Genomic DNA, 19910 nt, shown 5'->3' on the forward strand with positions numbered 1-19910 from the left:
CCGTTTTCTCCGTAGACTCCAGGAATCAAACTTAGGGCTTTAGGTTTGGCGGTAAGCGCCTTTGCCTGCGGAGTCGCCTCGACCGACGGACCCGTATTTTATTTTTTAAAGAGGTAAAACACTAACGCTATCATGAAAATAAATGCTGGGGCGGGGGTTCTGAAGTAATAGTCTCAGTTGTCAGACTGTAATCCGAAAATAGAAATTTAAAAAAATTTAAAAACCAAACACTTCTCCGCTCAAATGAGAGCTTTTGGATCTATTTCTTTATCAAGAACACATTTAGGAATGTTTTGGATGGTAAAGAGGCTGTTTTCTCGCTGTTGTTTTCAATCAGTAATTAATGATTGAGTGGCATGTGGGTCGTCACAGTATTTCACAAATTGCTCTCCCTGTGCGCAGAGAGCCTCTTTAAACGCGGAGAAGCTAAGAACAAAAAAACAGAAATCCTTGGCTGTGATTCTTGTACCGTTTAAATTACTTCAAACGTTCGGCTTTTAAATGTTAATTCCAAAGGCACTTATTTAAACGTCTTTGGGGAAAAAAAAACTTTTGAAAAATAACACCCCGGTAAAAGTCGGATCAAACCGGGTGAAAAATGAACATTGTTTTCCGAATGTGAATAGTTTAACTAGAAAGATGAAGCGCGCGAGAGAGGACAGAAAAGAGAGAAAAACTATTTCACACCTAGCCCACAGGGTGCCTGTTCGGTGATCATTCACATTTATTACTTTTGATGGCAAGGAGCCGATCGGTCGAGACTCGATCTGAGTGCTGTACTGAACGCGAAAATTTTGATTACACCACCCCTACCCAAAAAAAAGTTTGAATCTTTGAGACTTGTTAGAAAAGAAACAGCCGTCCCGTTGGCTGCGCACGCGAGCTAGGGAGGATGGAGGGGAGGGCGGCTGGGAGGTTGGAGGTTAAGACTGGAGGACACCAGGGCCGGATGAAGGAAGAAAGGATGGAAGGCGCTTTTCACCTTGACTCCGAAGCAGGCTGAGGGCTGCGAGCTGCAAGGCCAGGGCTGGCGGGGCAAAAGAGGCTCCGCGCTGCTTCGGGGTACGTGGGGCGTGGCAAGGGCGTGGATTGCTGAACCGCCCAGCCTCGGCAGGCCCGCAGGTATAAGAGACGCAGTTCCCCGCCCTCGGTGAGCTCCTCAGCGCTCCAGGTCCCTACTCTCTGCGAAGGCCGGGGTGGGCCGTTGGGTTGGTCCTCCAAGGGATGCTTTCTCCGAAGCGCCGAGGCCAGCCCCGTTCTCCCAAAGCCGCGACCGCGCCGCACCAGCCCTCGCCCACCGACATGGCCCTGTACTGCGGCGACAACTTCGTCTACTCACAGCCCGCCACCGCCGCGGCGCCCGGTGCGCCCTCGACCTCCAGGGGACCCTACGGGCTGTCCGACTACGCCGCGCCGCCCGCCGCCGCCGCCAACCCCTATTTGTGGCTCAACGGGCCCGGCGTGGGCGGCCCTGCCTCCGCTGCCGGCTACCTGGGCGCTCCGCCGCCCCCCGGAGCAGCTCCGGGACCCTTCTTGCAGCCACCAGCAGCTCCTGGTACCTTCGTGGGCACCCAGCGGGGTTTCGCGCAGCCCTCGGCTGCTGCTCCCGCCTCGCCCGCCGGCTCGGCAGCTCCAGGCGATCTGAACTGGCTGTCGGTGACCAACCCCGAGGACCTGCTGAAGATGGTGCGGCCGCCGTACTCGTACTCGGCGCTCATCGCCATGGCCATCCAGAGCGCTCCGGAGCGCAAGCTCACCCTCAGCCACATCTACCAGTTCGTTGCAGACAACTTCCCTTTCTACCAGCGCAGCAAGGCTGGCTGGCAGAATTCCATCCGCCACAACCTCTCACTCAACGACTGCTTCAAGAAGGTGCCCCGCGACGAGGACGACCCAGGTGAGACGGCCAGGGCCGGTGTTTCCCAGGCGGGGAAGGATGCGGAACCGAGTATCCTACAGGTGCTGGGAGCCAGAGCCCAAAATCGGGTCTTTGCGCGGCTAGGTTGAAAATCCACACGCGGTCTTCTCATCACTGGAGAACATTTGGGAAAGAGCCACCTCCAACCTGGTCTGATAGGGATGCGTTAAGTATCAGATCTTAGGGAGAACACACCTGGTCCCCTACGCTCAGGGCAGAAGCTGACCGGCTAGAAAAATAAATAAAAGTATGACCTCAAAATAGAAGACCGCTGCAAGGGACAGTTTAGTTACTGGAAGTAGATTGGGAGAAAGACCGGGAGGAAAGGAACTCTTAAGCAGCGTGCTCTAGCACCTGTTGCAAACGGTGAACTGAGAACATGGGGCCTCAGAATTTCATTGCGTCCTTACCCGTTCACCTAACTAGAGAGTGGTGATTTAATGATAAAAATCAGAAGTGGAGCTGGGTGGTGGCGGTACACGCCTTTAATCCCAGCACTCGGGAGGCAGAGGCAGGTGGATCTCTGAGTTCAAGGCCAGCCTAGTCTACAAGAGCTAGTTCCAGGACAGGCTCCAAAGTTACAAAGAAACCCTTTCTCAAAAAACACCATATATATATATATATATATATATATATATATATATATATATCAGAAGTGGGCCAACTGAGGTTTAGGTAAATTGGCGTCCCAATCCCTTGAGTGCAGGAGACTGCTGCATAGGTTGTGTTCTGAGTGTCGTCTTAACCTGGCAGAGGTGGAAGTGGAGCGAAGCTTACAAAGAAACAGGTTCTGTTTGAGGCCTTTTGAATGACCCTGAACAGCGAAGGGAGAGAGAAGGTGTAAATGAGATGAGAGCTATAGTTTTTTTAAATGTTACCAGGTCTTTTGTTGTATTGGCGGATGGAACCCAGGGCATCAGACAAGCAAAGGATTAGCCCTAACCTTGGCAGAAGTCACTCTGGGCAGAAGTGGTTCTTTTTTTTTTTTTCCTTTTTCCTTTTTCCAGTGCTGATAATGTATAGTGCAAACCAAATTTTAAAAAGTTAAACGTGATTAGGCTTGTTAAGTTTTGTTCCTTATACCTATCATTTAGGAGGTGGAGCATGAAGAAATCAAGAGTTCAAGGTCAGGTTCATAAATAACCTTTCTCTTAAATCTCATTGTGTATATTTTACAACACATTTTAATTTGGACACATTGCAAATGTCTTAATAGTCACTTGTGCCCAGTGGTGACACTTGGACAGGGCATGCAGTTTTTGAAGATGCCCTTCCCAATTTAGCCTCAAACCACCCAAGATTTTTATGTCTGTCATGTGTCTTCCTTTGATCTTTAAAAAAAAATTCAAAGATACTGCTATCTGGAATTTTTTTAAAAAAGAACAAAACCCCAGTGTTAGGTCAGGAGTGTAGTTAAAAATAGAACATTTGCCTGGTTTATTGAGGTCTTGGGTTTACTCTCCAGCACTGGAGAGAGGAAGATACTGATACCAAGTGACTCAATAGACCTATCCAGATAGTTACAGATACTATACCCCGCCCCCCCCCCCACACACACCTCTCTGTTTTACAGAGTCAGAGACTCTGAGTTTGAGGCCAGCCTGGTCTACAGAGTAAGTTCCAGGATAGCCAGGGCTGCATAGTGAGACCCTGATTCAAAAAAAAAAATTAAATTTGGAGCCAATTCACTTAAATCCTGCCTCACAATAACAACTTGTGTGGAACTTTGTACAGTAGGTAGCCAGCCTGTACCTCGCCTCTCATCTGGAAACTGAGGGCTTTGGTCCTGTTGCCCTTCTCCATAGAGCTCCGGCGGACACTTGAGCTTCTCCATGACATACTCACTGTAAAGAGCTTAAAGACACTGGAGAACCTATTTGGGTGATAATTCTAAGATGCAGTAGGTCTTCCCCTTCGGTCACTGGAGAGCATTTTGTACAGAAGACACGTGTTGTGTTTTAAGCGAGTAGAGAATTTTCCCAGTGGACAACTTGTACACAGCCTGTTCAGATGAGAATGGGGTGCCGGTTCCCAGTTTCCTTGTACTGCAAATAAGCCCCGTCAGTACAGTTGTTACAGTTTGATTGCTCGTTAGTATAATTTAACATTTTGTAATTGTTTTTTTCCAATGTGATTCAGTTGTAGGAGTTGTAAATTTTTCATAAATAATTGTAGTAACTACTGTTCAGGCTGCTTGCCGTGTGCCAGCTATTACACCAAGGTATCATTTAAGCCTAAGTTAACTTACTACATGTTATAACTTACTGTCCTCCTTATTTTAGAAAACAAATGGAAGCTCCTGGTTTTTTGTTTTTGGTATTTGTGGGGGCGTGGGGGTGTTCAAGACAGAGTTTCTCGTGGCTTTGAAGCCTGTCCTGGAACTCTGTAGACCAGACTGGCTTTGAACTCACAAAGATCCACCTGATTCTGCCTCCCAAGTACTGCGATTAAAGGCGTGTGCCACCACTATCTGGATGGAAGCTCCTGTTTTAATAGCACCAGAATTTCATAATTTTGCAAATCTACATGGGAAGGTGGTGGGTGTAGGTACCTCAGGAATAATAAAATTAGGTCTTAAGATGGAAGTGGCAGGTGATGGTAAAATAAGGTAGAACTGGCTACAACAGCTTATTCTGAATTTCTCTTTCTTAGTGAGTAAGACCTCGAGAGGAAGATGACACTGGAATGAGCACCTTGGTCAACATTTAATGAATCTGATTTCCTGGTAGTCCAATATGGGCTGCAGTGATCTTCCCTAGCTGTGTTTTATTAGTTAATTGGTCATTTGCTGTCCAGAATAATTAAGCAGCGAATTCTAAGCCAGTCATTGAGGCACACAACCTGTAATTCTAGGATTTGGGAAGTGGAGGCAGAAGGATTAGTTCATCGCCTGCACAGCAAGTTTGGGGCTGCCTGGACTATGCAAGACCCTGTCTCAACAAATAGAAACGAAAGAGAAAGAAGAGGGCTAGGGCTGTATGTCCAGTTGTAGATACCAGCCTATCATGTATAAAGCCCTGCTTTTGATGCTTTTGATCCTCAGCATTATAGAACAGGTTTGGTGGGAGAGAGACAGCAGGACCAGAGTAAATTTAAGGCCAGCATGAGATATATAAACTGTCTTTAAACTCCAGCAACAGACCCCATTCAACATCCCTTATAATGTTATTCTGCCTAATTTATATATTTACTTTGTCATAGATGTATATCTATAGGAAAAAAAAACGTAGAGTTGATAGGATTTGGTGCTGTTGGTGATTTCAGACACCCACTCAAGTGTCTTGAAACTTTAAGGGTTTTATTCTGTGCACAAAAATAAAATAGAACCTTCAAGCTGGGTGTGGGAGCACACACCTTTAATCCCAGCACTCGGAGCCCCAGGCAAGTGGAGTTCAAGCAAGCCTAGCCTGGTCTACAGAACAAGTTCCAGGACAGTCAGGGCTACTACCCAGAGAAACCCTGGCTCAAATAATCATTAAAAAAGGACCCTCACTAACTTTCTTTTTTCCTCAGGGAAAGGCAATTACTGGACTCTAGATCCAAACTGTGAGAAAATGTTTGACAATGGAAACTTCCGTCGGAAACGAAAACGCCGTTCTGAGGCCAACAGCAACCTCACTGTGGCTTCAGGAACACCAAAATCAGAAGGACTGTCCTCAAGACTAAGAGTGAGTGGGAAGCTGGAAGGAGACAGCCCCTCGTCTCTGAGGCCATCTCAGTCCCCAGAGCCTACAGAAGGCACCAGCAGTACCTCCTCCTCTCCTGGAGCATCCACACACATCTCCACGCCGTGCCTCAACACTTTCCTCAGCACCCTCAACACTCTAAGCGTAAACCCCAGCAGCGTGAGTACCCAGCGAGCCATCCCAGGCAATCGCCGCCACCTAGGGGGCACCCAGCTGCCCTCCAGCGCATTCCCCAACACCTCCATCCCAGACAGTTCTCCAGACTCCATGCAGCTGAGCACTGTGGGTGGAAGCAACCAGCTATCTTCCTACTACAGCCCATTTCCTGGCAGCAGCAGCGGGGACCAGAGTAGCCCCTTCAGCAGCGCCTTCTACAACTTTAGCATGGTCAACAGCCTCATCTACCCCCGGGATGGCTCTGATGTGTAAACTACTCCGACTTTGTCAATGTACACTTGAGATCCACTTTGAATGTAGACTCAGTTCAGGAAGTCTGGGGTAGGACTGCACTTCTGCGTTGATTTCTGTGAGCTGCTGAGTGACCCCACTGACTACGAACGCTCACAGTAACCAGAGTAGTTCTTACACGCCAGGTTTCTCTGGCTGTGAGCCTCTCTGGAGATAAAAGGCACCTTCCTTGGTCCTGGGATAGTAGGGAGAACTCTGAGGACTGCATCTATTATTCACTTCTATACCAGAGCAGCAAGCTCAAATGTATACAGGCAGCTTGGTGGGGGAACAGCCCATTGAAGTTATGGGTGGGAAAATTAAAGCCATTGGCAGCTGGAGGCATGGGGGGATTGACCAGCTGGTTATTTCCTCCAGGACAGCATTCTGACTTTTTGAAGAAAGTCAGTTAATCTAGTTTTGTTTTTTTGTTTTGTTTTGTTTTTGTTTTTATAAGAAAACTCATTTTATTATATCCTTTGCTTCCTGTGGTGTCTGGAAATGCCACAAACCCTTTCTGAATCTAGCTCACGAGTTACCTCTGTCTGGAAATGGTAGGTGCTACTGCAGGAGTGCTTTGTGCCAAATGTTTATATAGCTGGAAGGTCAACTCATTTACTTCTGGACAGCAAGTTTCCTTATGTTCCAAGATGCAGGGTTTCTGAAGCCGTCGATATTCTGTGTGGGTGATAGGTATAAGTGCTCTTCTGAGATGGCAGGTAACACACATACCAAGGTCACACGTGGGAAATGATGGGTTCTTAAACATGCCAGCATCATAATAAACACAGTGTACATGGGATGATTAAGTCCTTGTGGTAAACCTGGCATCGTGCCCCTTTTAGCTTATGCCCTAGTTATTTCATTGACAGTGACATCTTACAGGTTAATTTTGGTTGGGTCTTTGAGACAAGGTCTCTGTGTAGCCCTGGTTGTCCTGGAACTGACTATATAGACCATGCTGCTGGCCTTGAACTCACAGAGATGCCTCTGAGTGCTTCCACTTCCAGACCAATCTTACAGTTTTTAATGAGAGACTATTCTGGTAAATGCTTTTAAAAGTTATATGTATATAATTTGTTTCAGTACCACTTCTGAGGTAACTTCATTTGAATCATCTTGTAGTGCAGAGCATCTAGCACAGCGTAGTTGAACAAAGAGCGCTAACAAACAGGACCGGTTGGATTTACAGCAACAGTCCACCACTAAAATGAAGGTAATCAACAAGCTCCCGTGCTACCATGTTCTTCAGATATTGACGTGAGATACGAATGTCATGAAATTGTGTATGGCGGGGGGGAGGGGGGGATCCCTGGTGTGTGTGTGTGTTTTTTTTTTAAGACAAGGATTTATTTTATGCCTCCTGTATATTAGAAATCAGCATTAGTTTAAATGTTTTAGAAATGTATGGAAAATTTTAATAGCCTCTTGGTGTACAAATTGCATCACTGTTGTTTATTAACTGTTATGCAAAAAGATAACCAATGAAACTACCTGGACTCATACTTTATGCATAAAAATTTTCTTAATATTTTTGTACGTGAAGAATCGTAAGGACTCTTATGAATATTTCTAACACAACTCTATATTTGTAAATTAATTTATAATGTCTGCTGGAGCTGCAAAGATTTTTTTTTTCCCCCTGAGAGTACTCTGCATGCTAAGAATAAACTCTTCAATGGAATGATGGCCCCTGGCTTTGGCATTACTGCTTTTCTGACCTCTGTGCCTTTCTTGAAGGAACAAGAACAGATGACCTTTCGCTCAAGCCACTGGAGGGACTCTGTTTGACTTTGACACTGAATTTGCTCCACCTATCCCCAGGTGAAAGAGCTAGAATAACAGTTACTCTTCCCGAAGGTTTTGGGCATGGGTGTTATATTTATTTATAATACAGAAACAGTTCTGGTAGAAGCTAAACTTGAGCTGGGATGGATGGGCCACAGTAGTAGATTGCTTGTGTAGCTTTCCTAGTATAAGGCTCTAATTGGGGGCAGAGGACAGAGTAACACAGTGCACAATAGTCCAAAGAAAACAGTGCTGAGCCGGGTGGTGGTGGTGAACGCCTTTAATCCCATCAGAGGCAGGTTTATCTCTGCATTCCTGGCCAGCTTGGTCTACAAAGTAAGTTCCAGTACAGCTAAGGCCGTTACACAGAGAAACTCTGTCTTGTGGGGGAAAAGGTGCTCTGAGGCTGCCCTCACGTGGAACTCTGCGGGGTGAACATGTTTTGGGGGGAGAAGGAGCCATAGGCAGTCCATTTCCAAGGCTGGATCTGGAAGTTTGAACTTGGCCCCACCCAGAAAGTTCTTTGTTTAGGCTGTCCCACTGACTAGATGCCAGAAGCATACTCACAGTACAAATAGCTACCCTGGGTGGGAAGGTGGTCACATAGGGCCATATTAACTCTGGGAATAACCCTTTACCTAAACCTCCTCAAGGGGGTCAAGTGTGAGGATTAGTTGGGGAAAAAACAAACCGGATCAAAGTTTATTAGAACTAGATTTGGGTACTTGGTTGACATTAAAAGCTAGAATGATAGCATTTTGAGGACCTGCCTTGGGGTGGGGAGCAGCAAGGTGACTGAGACCAAGTATGAAATACACCAGAGTGCAGCTCTTGCCATTCTTTCAGAGCAAGGAAGTTCCTGCTGGGGCCCGGATGATTCCAGGTCAAAGTGCGCCAGCACCCAGTTGCTGCATTGCATCTATGATGTTTCCTGCCTTGGAACCATATCAGAAAATTTAGAAGTGGGCTAGACCACACTTTGGGTTGCTTGCAGCAATATTGAGAACACAATGCCCTATGATATGGAGCGAGGGTCCCTGGGGAGTGAACTCAGTGAGGTTAATAATGTTTCTGCTTTCCGTGGCCTGCTGTGCCCTTTGAGATATGGCAGGACAGGAGAATTTTGGGTTTGGGAAGTAGTATTTGAAGCCCAGGCTGGCCCTCAAACTCTCTGTAGCAGAGGCGGACGTTGTTTTTGCACTTCCTGAGTGCTGTGCCATCATGTGCTCGGTTCATCTGGGCGTTTTAAAATCCCCTACCATGCTTGAACTTTCTGAGGAGGCTTTGAAAACAGCGCTGCAGCCTCCCCCTCTCCTGAATTGTGCTCCTGAATCCCTCCCAAGGCAAACCAAGGCCGCCAGGAGCACAAAAGAGCCCTGAACTTCAGAGGAGATTCCCAGGGCCTTCTCTGCCTTCTGAAGATTGAAAGCACCTGTCTTTAGGGTCTGGTTGGCTTTTGTCTTTTTTTTTTCCTACTGCTTCTGGGGTCATTAATGAGAAAGAAACCCCTGGTGCTCTCCCGGGGCAGGAGGTCGACTGGCCTCTAGGCTAGAGTTCTAGCTTTGGCTTTGCCTTTGTCATGGAGAGCTGTCATCTGGGGCGTGCGGTTAGGCCGGGTTAGGTGGCTGGCACCACTAAGAAAAGGAATTTCCTGCCAGATTTGGGAACAAAACACAAAGAGGCCCAGCAGACTGGTGCCCTCCTGAATTCCTCTCCAGGAGGCCTTAAGAACGGCCCTTTCTCATGTTAAAAAAGGCAAGTGTCACTATTGACCCAACTGGAAGGTGGCTGTGTCCAAACACCTATGTAACTGACTTAACACTCCATCAGCCCTTCTAATAACAACTCCCTGCCTGGGAGTTTCTACAACCAGGCCTGATCAGTGATCTAAGTGACTGCTTCAGGCAAGTGCTCAAATCAGGATTCAAAATGAGGCCGTGGGGTTGGAGAGATAGCTCACATCTTAAATTCCAGCACTTGGGACAGAGTTTGGGACCAGCCTGGTCTACACTGGATTCTAGGGCAGTCAGGGCTACACAAAGAAACCCTGTCTAGAAAAGTAATATAACAAAAAAAAACGCGTCTGTGTATGCACACGCGTGCGCACACACACACACACCCTTCAAAAAAAAAAAAACGTATATATACTGTTCTTGCAGAGAACCGAGTTGGGTTCCCAGCACCCACATGGGGGCTCACACGTCTGATGTTCTGATTCCTTGGGCTCCTGCATATGTGATGCACATTATACAGTCAGACACACACAAACATTTTAATTTCATTTTGTTTGCTTTTTGTTTTTCCTGGGTTTTTCTGTAGCTTTGGAGCCTGTCTTGGAACTAGCTCTTGTAGACCAGGCTGGCCTCGAACTCACAGAGATCCAACTGCCTCTGCCTCCCGAGTGCTGGGATTAAAGGTGTGTACCGCCACCACCTAGCTCACATTTAAAAATTTTAAGCTATGTGATGTCATAACCTATCACATTACACGGCCCCCCATTTAAAAAAAGGAAAAATAACTTTCCCAAAACCACTCAGTCACACCAGGGAGTTGTAGATGCGGTTGCTGTGTTTAGTCTCCACTGTGAACCCGTGGGCCCCCATGGCCTCATTCGTCCCCCTTTCATAACACCCTGCTGCCCCTTCGTTCTCCAGAGAAGAGATTCTCCACCAGACACCTGCGGCCTTTGATCACCAGCCCTCCAAGTGCCCCCAGCATTGTTTCAGGGCGAGACTTTCAAGTCCCTCACTCCCAGGTTTGGGGAAGTTAACACTCCTGAACAGCTGCTGCGGCATGCCCACGGAAGGAGCACTGAACTTCCGTGCAGCCAAGCATGCCCTCTGCCAGCCCTAGTCACTATCATCAGCCCCAGACTCTCCCTGAACTCAGTTATGGACCCATGTTCTGGTAGCCTTCCTGCTGAGAAACCACCAAAAGCAAAGCCCCAGTTAGGATGATGGGACACTCCAGCCCAAGGGGACGCTGAGGAATGGCGAATGCTTTGGCTGGAGAGGGGGTGAGGACACTTCAGAGAGGCCTCATCCCAGATGAGAGTTGCCAGGTATGGAATTCCCGGAGAGAAGGAACAGGTGCTGGTTGGGAGGGACTCAGGAGAAGCCTGGGCCTGAGCGATGGATCCGAGAAATGCTAGTGGGAGGCAGCTCTTGGAGCAGAGAGGGCAGGGAAGGAAGCTGGAAGGTGGAGCTACAATCTAATGAAGTCCCTCAAAAGGACAGAATCAGAAAGAATACAATCCGTGTTTCCGTTCTCGTGTGGCGGCTCATACCGGTAATCCCAGTACTCGGTGACTGAACACTGGGCATGGGTTTGATGTCAATGTGGGCTACAGAGTGAGCACCAGGGCAGCCAGAACTAGTAGAAGACTTTGTGTCAAAACAAACAAGAAAACCACAAACCAAAACTGTAAGTAAATAATAAATCAAAATATTTCCAGCCTGGCGCAAAGCTACACACATGAAATCCCAGCACACAGGAGACAAACGGGTGGGTTGTTTTGTAAGTTTAATAGCAGGCAGTCGTATAGACAGGGATCCAGGCCCTGTTTCAGCAAAACAAAACAAAACAAAAAACACAATGAGAGATCATCATTAATCAATCAAATAGTTGCATAAATAATTCCAGGATTCCAAAGAGGAAATACTCAGGGTGTGTGATAGATAAGACACAGGACACGCAGGCACGCACACCCAGAGAGTAGGCCTGGGCCCCAGAGGGCGGCTGCTGACTCCCCTGAGGCCAAGCTGCTTGAATGGATAAGAAGAAAGCCTTGCAGCCTGTAGGTCAAACTTGGACAGCCTGGAGGGGTGTGCGGTGTGCAGGGACAGCGGGACTACAGCACACAGTTTCTTTCTAATTATTTGTCTTCCTCATTTTTCAAAACAAAAAGTCTTGCTACTACTTACTACTGAAATAACCTACTACTACTACTACAGAAAATAACCTATTAATAAAACACATTTATAATTAGGGATTGGAGAGAGTGATGCCTGTTCTTTCAGAGGACCCTCACACAGACAAAACACCAATGCATATAAGATAAATAAACATAGAAAGAAACAAATTTTTTTAAAAGCATACCTAAGAAACCACATTTAATTATTTTGGGCTTCATATGGTAGGTTGGTAACGCTCATGGCTAACTCACATGCAATTCTTCTGTTGTTAGACAGGATCTCTCTATGTATGTAGCGCTGGCTGGCTTAGAACTCTGTATGTAGACAACAGTGGCCTCTAAATTACAGAGAGCCACCTGCCTCTGCCCCCGAGTGCTGGGATTTTTCTCACCATTCCCAGCTGAAATGCTTTAAAATGTTTTTTGTTTGTTTGTTGTTGTTTTGTTTTGTTGAGACAGGGTTTCTCTGTAGCTTTGGAACCTGTCCTGAAACTAGCTGTTGTAGACCAGTCTGGCCTCAAAGTCACAGAGATCCACCTGCCTCTGCCTCTGAGTGCACCACCACCACCAGGCCTAAAATGTTTTCTTTATTTTATTTTTTTATTACATATATTTGTTTGGTGTGTGTGTGTGTGTGTGTGTGTGTGTGTGTGTGGTCAGAGGACAACTTTCAGAAATAGGTTATCTCTTTCTGCCTTGTGGGTCCTAGGACTCCAGTGAACATACCATGACCTGCACACACACACCAAACAAATAAACAAATGTGATAAAAAATTTAAAGAGTTTTGTTACCAGGGATGGTGACTAGTGACACTGGCCTTTAATACCAGCCCTCAAGAGGTAGGGGCAGGCGGATCTCTCTAGGCCATCCTTGTCATACTGACTTAGCCCAGGCTAGTCTTGAACTTGCTAGCTGAGAAGGACTTTATACTCCTGATCCTCAGACCGGGCTTCATGTGCAATGTTTTGTGGCCCCAGTTTTGATCTTTCTCTGGTGTCTCCTCTTGCAGTTCTACCTGATTTAACGCCAGTTTTCATCTCAGTCCATTTGGTTTGTCTGGCCTGTGTTTGTTTTACTTGGCCTTGAAAGTCTTCTGAAAAGTCCTTATCACTGAGCAGTGGTGGTGCACACCTTTAATCTCTGCACTTGGGAGGCACAAGCTGCTGATTTCTGAGTTCGAGAACATTCTGGTCGGTCTACAGAGCTAGTTCCCAGACAGACTACACAAAGAAACCTTGTCTCAAAAATAAATAAATACATACAAAACTGAAAGAAAAGTCATTATCAAGGAATGGAGTGAGTTACACTCACCGCAGAGTAGAGGAAAGGGAGACAGCACAGAGGGTGAAATAACCTGGGGACTAGGGAGGTCGAGTCAGGTAGACCAGAAGGTCATTCTCAACTACTTAGCCACTTCAAGGCCAGCCTAGACTATAGGAGATCCAGTGGTTTTCTTATAAGCTGAGAAGCACCAATAGGAATATTTCTTAGCAGAGATCAGAAGAATCAGACTGAATTTTAGAAGAATAGGTTGTGCTCAGGAGGCCCCTGTGTATAATCCCAACACTTGGGAGGTTAAGCAGGAGACTATCTTGGGTTGAAGCCTGCCTAGTCTACATAGTGACTACCAGGTCATAAATCAGTAAGTTCTTGTATATTAAATAATTAAATGTAGGTGAAATAGAAAAAGAATTCTAGGACTTTCTTTTTCGTTGGTGAGCTTATTTATATTTGCTAGCCCACTGTAGAGAGATTTGATTAACTTCTGTCATTTTTTTAAAGATTTATTTATTTTATGTGCACTGATATTTTGGTGATGTATTCTGTGTGAGGGTGTTGGACCCCCAGGAACTGGAGTTACAGATAGTTGTGAGCTGCCATGTGCATGCTGGGAATTGAACCTGGGTTCTCTAGAAGAGCAGCCGATGCACTTAAACTGTTGAGCCATCTCTCCAGCCCCTACTTCTATCACCTTATTAAATTATTCCTAGTGTTTTGCTTCTTTATTCATTTTTACATTTTACACTAGAGAACTGTATCCTGTGTGGTCCGCTTGTAGCTCAGGCTGGCATCAGACTCACTGTATAGCTGAGCATGACCTTGAGTTCCTGACCTGCCCTTTTGTATTTGCCTCCAGTGCTCCCAAGGGATTACACGTGAGTGCCATCATACTTGGGTTGTGCTTTCAATTTCTTTTTCTTTCTTTTGAGTGTGCACTTGTGTGCACGCGTGTGTGAATATGTGTGTGATCATTCATGTGGGGCCAGCTCATGTGTGTATGTATGTACTGAAGATTGAACATAGTAAGTTAGCCTCTATTGCTGAACTACACCCCCAGGTTTCTATTTACATTTTATTTTGAGACAGGGTCTCACTAAGTTGCACAGGCTGGCACTGAACTTGTGATTCTCCTGCCTCAGTGTCTTGAGTGGGATTTTAGGACTGTACCACCAGGCCCAACCTCTTCCTCTGCTTCTTGATAGTAATGTAGTTGTCACTCAGTGGGTGCAAATCTTTCTTAAACTCTAGGCTTCAATTTCATCTTCTGCAAAGTGAAGAACATAATGTTTATTTACTCTATTGCAGCAGCGTATCTTCAAGACACTTCCTAGTCTTTTGAATTCACTTTCCTTAGTCCCCACACGAGAAAGAACACCTTTCTTTCCCTCTGGGCTTTTGCCCTTCCCTGCCAATTGTTGATAATTGGCTCCTGTCAGAACAATGAACTTCCACTGCGGATCACCTGCCAGGCTTTTACGAGGAAAAAGTCCTGCACAATTTGGCTTGCTTTTGCTTCAGTTTTCACATGCTAGGCAAGCACTTTATTGATGAGCTACAGCCCCAGCCCCCTTTGCGTGCATTCATTAGCTCATTCATTCATTATCTGTTTAAGCAGGGTTTCATGCAGCAGGATCTTGAGGTCAGCCTGGTCTTAGATGCAGGAGGCCTCCAACCTGTTATGTTATGTAGCTGAGGATGACCTTGCGCTAAATCCTCCTCTACCTGCTTCGACCCCCCAAATGCTGGGATGACAGGCAGGTACCATTCAGTGCTAGGGATGAAACCCAAGGCCTCAGGCATTCTAGGCAAACACTCTACCAACTGAGTTGCAGCCACAGCCCACCATTGATTTATGTTTTAAGAATATATGTATCAGCTGGGCGGTGGTGGCGCACGCCTCTAATCCCAACACTTGGGAGGCAGAGGCAGGTGGATCTTTGTGAGTTCGAGACCAGCCTGGTCTACAAGAGCTAGTTCCAGGACAGGCTCCAAAACCACAGAGAAACCCTGTCTCGAAAAACAAAAAAAAAAAAACAAAACAAAACAAAAAAAAAGAATATATATATCAAAATACATTTATAAGAATATATTATATATACATAGATAAATAGATAGATGATAGATAGATAGATAGATAGATAGATAGATAGATAGATAGATAGATACTCTCCTAGACGAGTCCAAAACTCATCCTGTAGTCCAGGTTACCCTTGAACTCCTGTTCTTCCTGCCTCTACCTCCCCAGTTTTGGAATTACAGACAAGCACTACTGCATCTAACTCTACTGGGTTTTTCATTTTGTTTTGTTTTTTGAGACAGGGTTTCTTTGTGTAGCTCTGACTATCTTGGAACTCACTCTGAAGACCAGGCTTGAGTATGTCAGCCAAGTATTCTACCAGGAGCTAGGTTCTTATCCCTTACTAGCCTGCTGTTTCTTTTCTTCCTTCCTTCCTTCCTTCTTTCCTTTTTTCTTTCTCTTTCTTTCTTTCTTTTTCTTTCTTTCTTTCTCTTTTCCTTCCTTCCTGTCCTTTTTTTTTTATTTTCCTTTCGAGACAGGGTTTCTCTGTGTAGCCCTGGCTGTCCTGGAAATTGATTTGTAGATCAGGCTGTTCTTGAACTCACAGAGATCCTCCTGCCTTTGCCTCCAAAGTGCTAGGATTAAAGGTGTGCGCCACCATGCCAGGCTCTGGCTTGCTGTTTCTAAAATGACACAATTACCAACCAAATAAAGTTGACTAACTGTTGGTAGAATGTTTCATGCAGGTGTTGGGCTCAGGTGTTGGGCAGGTCTCTGGAATTTGCATCCTTGGGGCCATACCACAGCCTCCTAGTGTGTGCAGGGCCTTCCTTGACTTTTTTTCCTGCCTCTGACCTTTTTCTGTGTTTAAGCATTCATATAGAGAGCTCTACCCCAAGGCACAGAAATTTGGATTTATTTTGGAGGCAATTCCCAGTAAAATGTGTCCCTTATTTGAGCAACCCTGTCACTAGTGTTTTTAAAACAGGATTTTTATTTAGGAAGGCTAGCCTCTAAGCCAAGATTGACCTTGAATGTATACTTCCTGAGTGCTAGAATCTCAGGCCGTGGTGACGTCACAGTCAGTTTATGTGGTCCTGGGGATTGAATCCAGGGCTTCATGCACAATAGCCAGGTTTGCTACCAACAAAGCCATGTCCCTAGCCTGGCCCTGCCTTCTTGCTTTTTTGTATGCCCCTGTCTGGGATTGGATATGAGGTAGGGTAGATCCAAGGCAAACTCCTTTGCCCTAGTAGGTCAGAAGACCAGAGTGAGCAAGGTGAGGCAAACTTCTGCTCCGAGGTATGCAGCAAAATCTTGAGAGTTAGGCTGCATTTTGAAAGTCTTGCAGAACTCTGCAGGAAACTCCATTCTCTGGCATTCAAGATGTGTTTGTGAGACTGAGAAAAAAATCTGCCCTCTCCTCACATCCAAGTACCCCCAAAACACCCCAAAACAGTTTCTGATTGGAGCCACACGAAAACCCTGCTAAGAAGGTCAGAAGGTATTTTTTTATGTCACACATGTGTATGTGAACAGTGGCACCATGGTGTGCAGCCACCCTGTGGGTCCCAGAGATGGAGCTCGGGTACTCCGGCTTGGTGGTAAAGGCCTTAATCAGACAGATCATCTCACTGCCTCGACTTCCCTCTGGTGTTTTTCCTTTCTTGCTTTTCCTCTCTTCTCCCATCTCTTCCTCTTTATCTTCCTCCCTTTCCTTCTTGGTATACCAGCAGTCAAACCACCCCTAAGCTCTATCTCCCCCCCCCCCCCCCCCCCCCCCCCGCCATTGCCATTCAAAGTTTCCGAAGTGACTCAGGTGTGGGCCTCTTGCTTGAGAGTAGGAAGCACTGGGTAGAAGGAGAATCTTATCCAAAGGGTTAAGAAAAACAAGAAAAGCTGATTCTCAGAGCCCAGCGGGAGGCCGAGGGCCCCTCAAGCCAGAAAGAGACCCCCACAATGTCGTTGGGAATCTCTTCCTTAGAGAATGAGACCTCAGTAGAAGAACTTGGTGGGGTGGGGTGGGGTGGGGTGGGGTGGGGTGGGGTGGGGTGGGGGTGTCAGCGAATGACGACCAGTGCCAAAGTCAAAACCCACCCAATGCTTTCAAGCGCGGCTTGGCTTACACATGCTAAATGGTTAGAAGGTATAAGAAATCAGAATAGTCTTCCATGACAAGCAAGAATTGTATGAGCCTCTTGTGAGACCCTCAAAAACAAATTCACACCTCATAAACTAGGATACATATTTATGATAATCTATTAGAATATACATAAAAATGAATTATTACTGCATTTTTTCTTTCTTTCTTTTTTTTTTTTTTTTTTTTTAGAGATAATGCCTCTGTAGCGGGTGATGCTGTCAGGGGCAGCCTTTCCTTTGACACCCCCACCCCCCCTGCTGCTTTTGAATCCCACGAGAATGCTCTGAATTACTCTTAAAAGGAAAGCCCAGAAACACAGGCGCGAGGCGGCATTCAGAGACCGCGCCAGTTCCTCTCCCAGGCACCAGGACTGCCTAATTGTTTGCTCCACACAAAAGGTGGATCAGAGAAGAATATCCTCTTTATTCTTCCCCTTTACATCATCTCCCCCGCACCTGGGGAGTCTGGATGCTCAGACCCCGGCACACGGTGCATCTGATGATGGGTTGCAGCGCAGCACACCAAGACCTAAATCCCTCCCAGATTTGTGCAGATTTTCTGTAGCTTAACTAGATTTCCAATTGTCCTGCCACCTGTACTGAAACACACACTACATGTTAATCTCGAATTCTTTTCTGTTTCCATAATCTTGGTAAAGTTTCCTGTACTCAAACACTAAATCCAATTTGGCCCATAGATTTTTTTTTCTTTTAAAGGAATTACATTCGCTTTTATGATTGCCAATATTAAGGTTGCTTTGGAGGTGCTCAGACAACTGAAAAGCACGTGGTTCCCTTACCACGGACCCTGCACTGTGCCTCACAGGCTGTGGACCTGAGCACCCAGGCGTCTCTTAACTCCTGTCGTCATTTCACAAGAGTTCAGGGGAAGAGTCAGGGAACCATTCGTGTCCGGGTTCCCTCCCATGAAGTGCTCGTTTAATGGATCTGTTTTATGTGTATCAGTGCTTTGTCTGCATGTGTACCTCCTGTATGCCTGCTGCCTGCCAAGGCCTGGCTGGAGAGGACATCACTGGACCCCTTGGAAGTAGAGATGGTTGTGAGTTGCTCTGCGGGGGCCGCAGATTGAATCAGGATCCCTGGATCTCCAGTACTCCTAACTCCACACACACACACACACACACACACACACACACACACACACACCACACACACACACACACCAGCGCTCCTTTTCATTGTGTATTTGCCGTGGTACTGAGATTATAGAATGAAAACAGACTCGGCCTGTGTTATGTAAACACTTTTATGGACACTTAAAAATGTCCCTCTGATGACCTGAGACAAATTGCTTAAGTATCACTCTCCTCATATGCCAGGCTGGAGCAAAGTGTTGTCCTATTATCCGCAATGCTGCTCCCAGGCTGTTCTCCTGGGTCACGTAACAAAGCATGTCGCCATTTCTGGAACAGTGAAGGTGAAACTTTGGGCTTTTCTTTTTCTCTTTTGTTTAATTTTTGTAGGACTGGAGAATCAAAATATACAATGCAGAGACTCTGCCAGCAGGCTACACTCCTAACCTTTTCGATCTGCTTCCTGCAACAGTGTCAGAATGTGCAATTCTCCTGCCTCAGCCTCCTGAGTGTTGGGATTCCAGACGTGCACCATGATGCCTGACCAAGGCGAATCAAATTTGTAACTGAAATACTCTTACAAAAGGAGGCTCCCTAACTTTAATTAGTTAGTTAATTAATTTAGTTATTTGGTGATAGGGATTGAACCTAGGACTTCAAGCATCCTAAGTAAGCACACTATCCAAGGAAGACTCTTTAAGAATGGGGGAAAAGGCAGCTGGAGAGACGGCTCAACACAAAGCACTGACTGCTCACTCAGAGGACCTGGGTTCACAATTGCCTGTAATTCCAGTTCCAGGGGACCCCACTCCCATAGCAAAACACCAAATGCACATAAAATAGAATTAAAAAAAAGAATATGGGGGAAAGGATAGATGTTGGCCAGGTGATTAAAGATTAGTTGCTGGGGTTGGGAAAATGCATGGGGACTTGAGTGTGTGACCCCGGCACTGTTGGGGGTGGAGGCAAAGATGGGAGCTTGCTGGCTGCCAGCCTGGCTTTAGATTTAGTGAGGGACCCTGACTCAGGGGAGTAAGGTGGGGACTGATAAAGCAGAGCACAGGGCCTCCTCTTGCTTCCACGTGCACGTGTGTCTGTGCACGCTCTCCACATCTGCACATTCACCCACACAGCACACACGAGATTGAGCTGTAACAGGAACAAGTTTGGAAGCTGTAATTTACAACTGGTAGCACCAGTCGGCAACAGCACTTGGATACTTCAGGTCTGCTCAGAGAGCAGACAGATGAGCTCACCGTGTCGGAAGTCAATGATGAAGGCCCATTATAGACTTGCACTATGCATTGCTTTTATTGCCAATCATTCCTCAACAAAAGTGGAAGGCTGTTAAAATTATTATTTCTCCCCCCCCCCTTTTTTATTACCTCCCAAGTGGAATGACAACCTTTTTTCCTTAGGGACTATGAGCTTGTCTGTTTAGGCAAGCTGCCTTCTCAGTTTCTTCATCAGGAAATCCCTATGGGGCCAGTGAGATGACTCAGCAGTTTGGTACACTTGCTGTCAAACCTGAGCACTTAGCTCAGTCCCGGGACTTCCACAGTGGATGGCAGGAGAGCACTGACATCTGACAGCAGTATGTGCACTGTGGCATGTGAACACCAC

General features: G+C 46.3%; 1 protein-coding gene across 1 annotated transcript; it reads left to right on the plus strand.

The window, feature by feature from the left end:
• Positions 1-1302: 1302 nt before the first annotated feature.
• Positions 1303-6033, plus strand: Foxi3 (forkhead box I3). Its single transcript, XM_041679167.1, has 2 exons — positions 1303-1897; positions 5432-6033. Exons 1-2 carry the CDS (start codon positions 1303-1305, stop codon positions 6031-6033), a joined length of 1197 nt encoding a protein of 398 aa, XP_041535101.1.
• Positions 6034-19910: the final 13877 nt, after the last annotated feature.

The sequence above is a fragment of the Microtus oregoni genome, unplaced genomic scaffold (genome assembly GCF_018167655.1).
Source record: "Microtus oregoni isolate MIOR12 unplaced genomic scaffold, Mior012 000002F_ref0000024, whole genome shotgun sequence".
Classification (NCBI taxonomy): Eukaryota; Metazoa; Chordata; class Mammalia; order Rodentia; family Cricetidae; genus Microtus; species Microtus oregoni.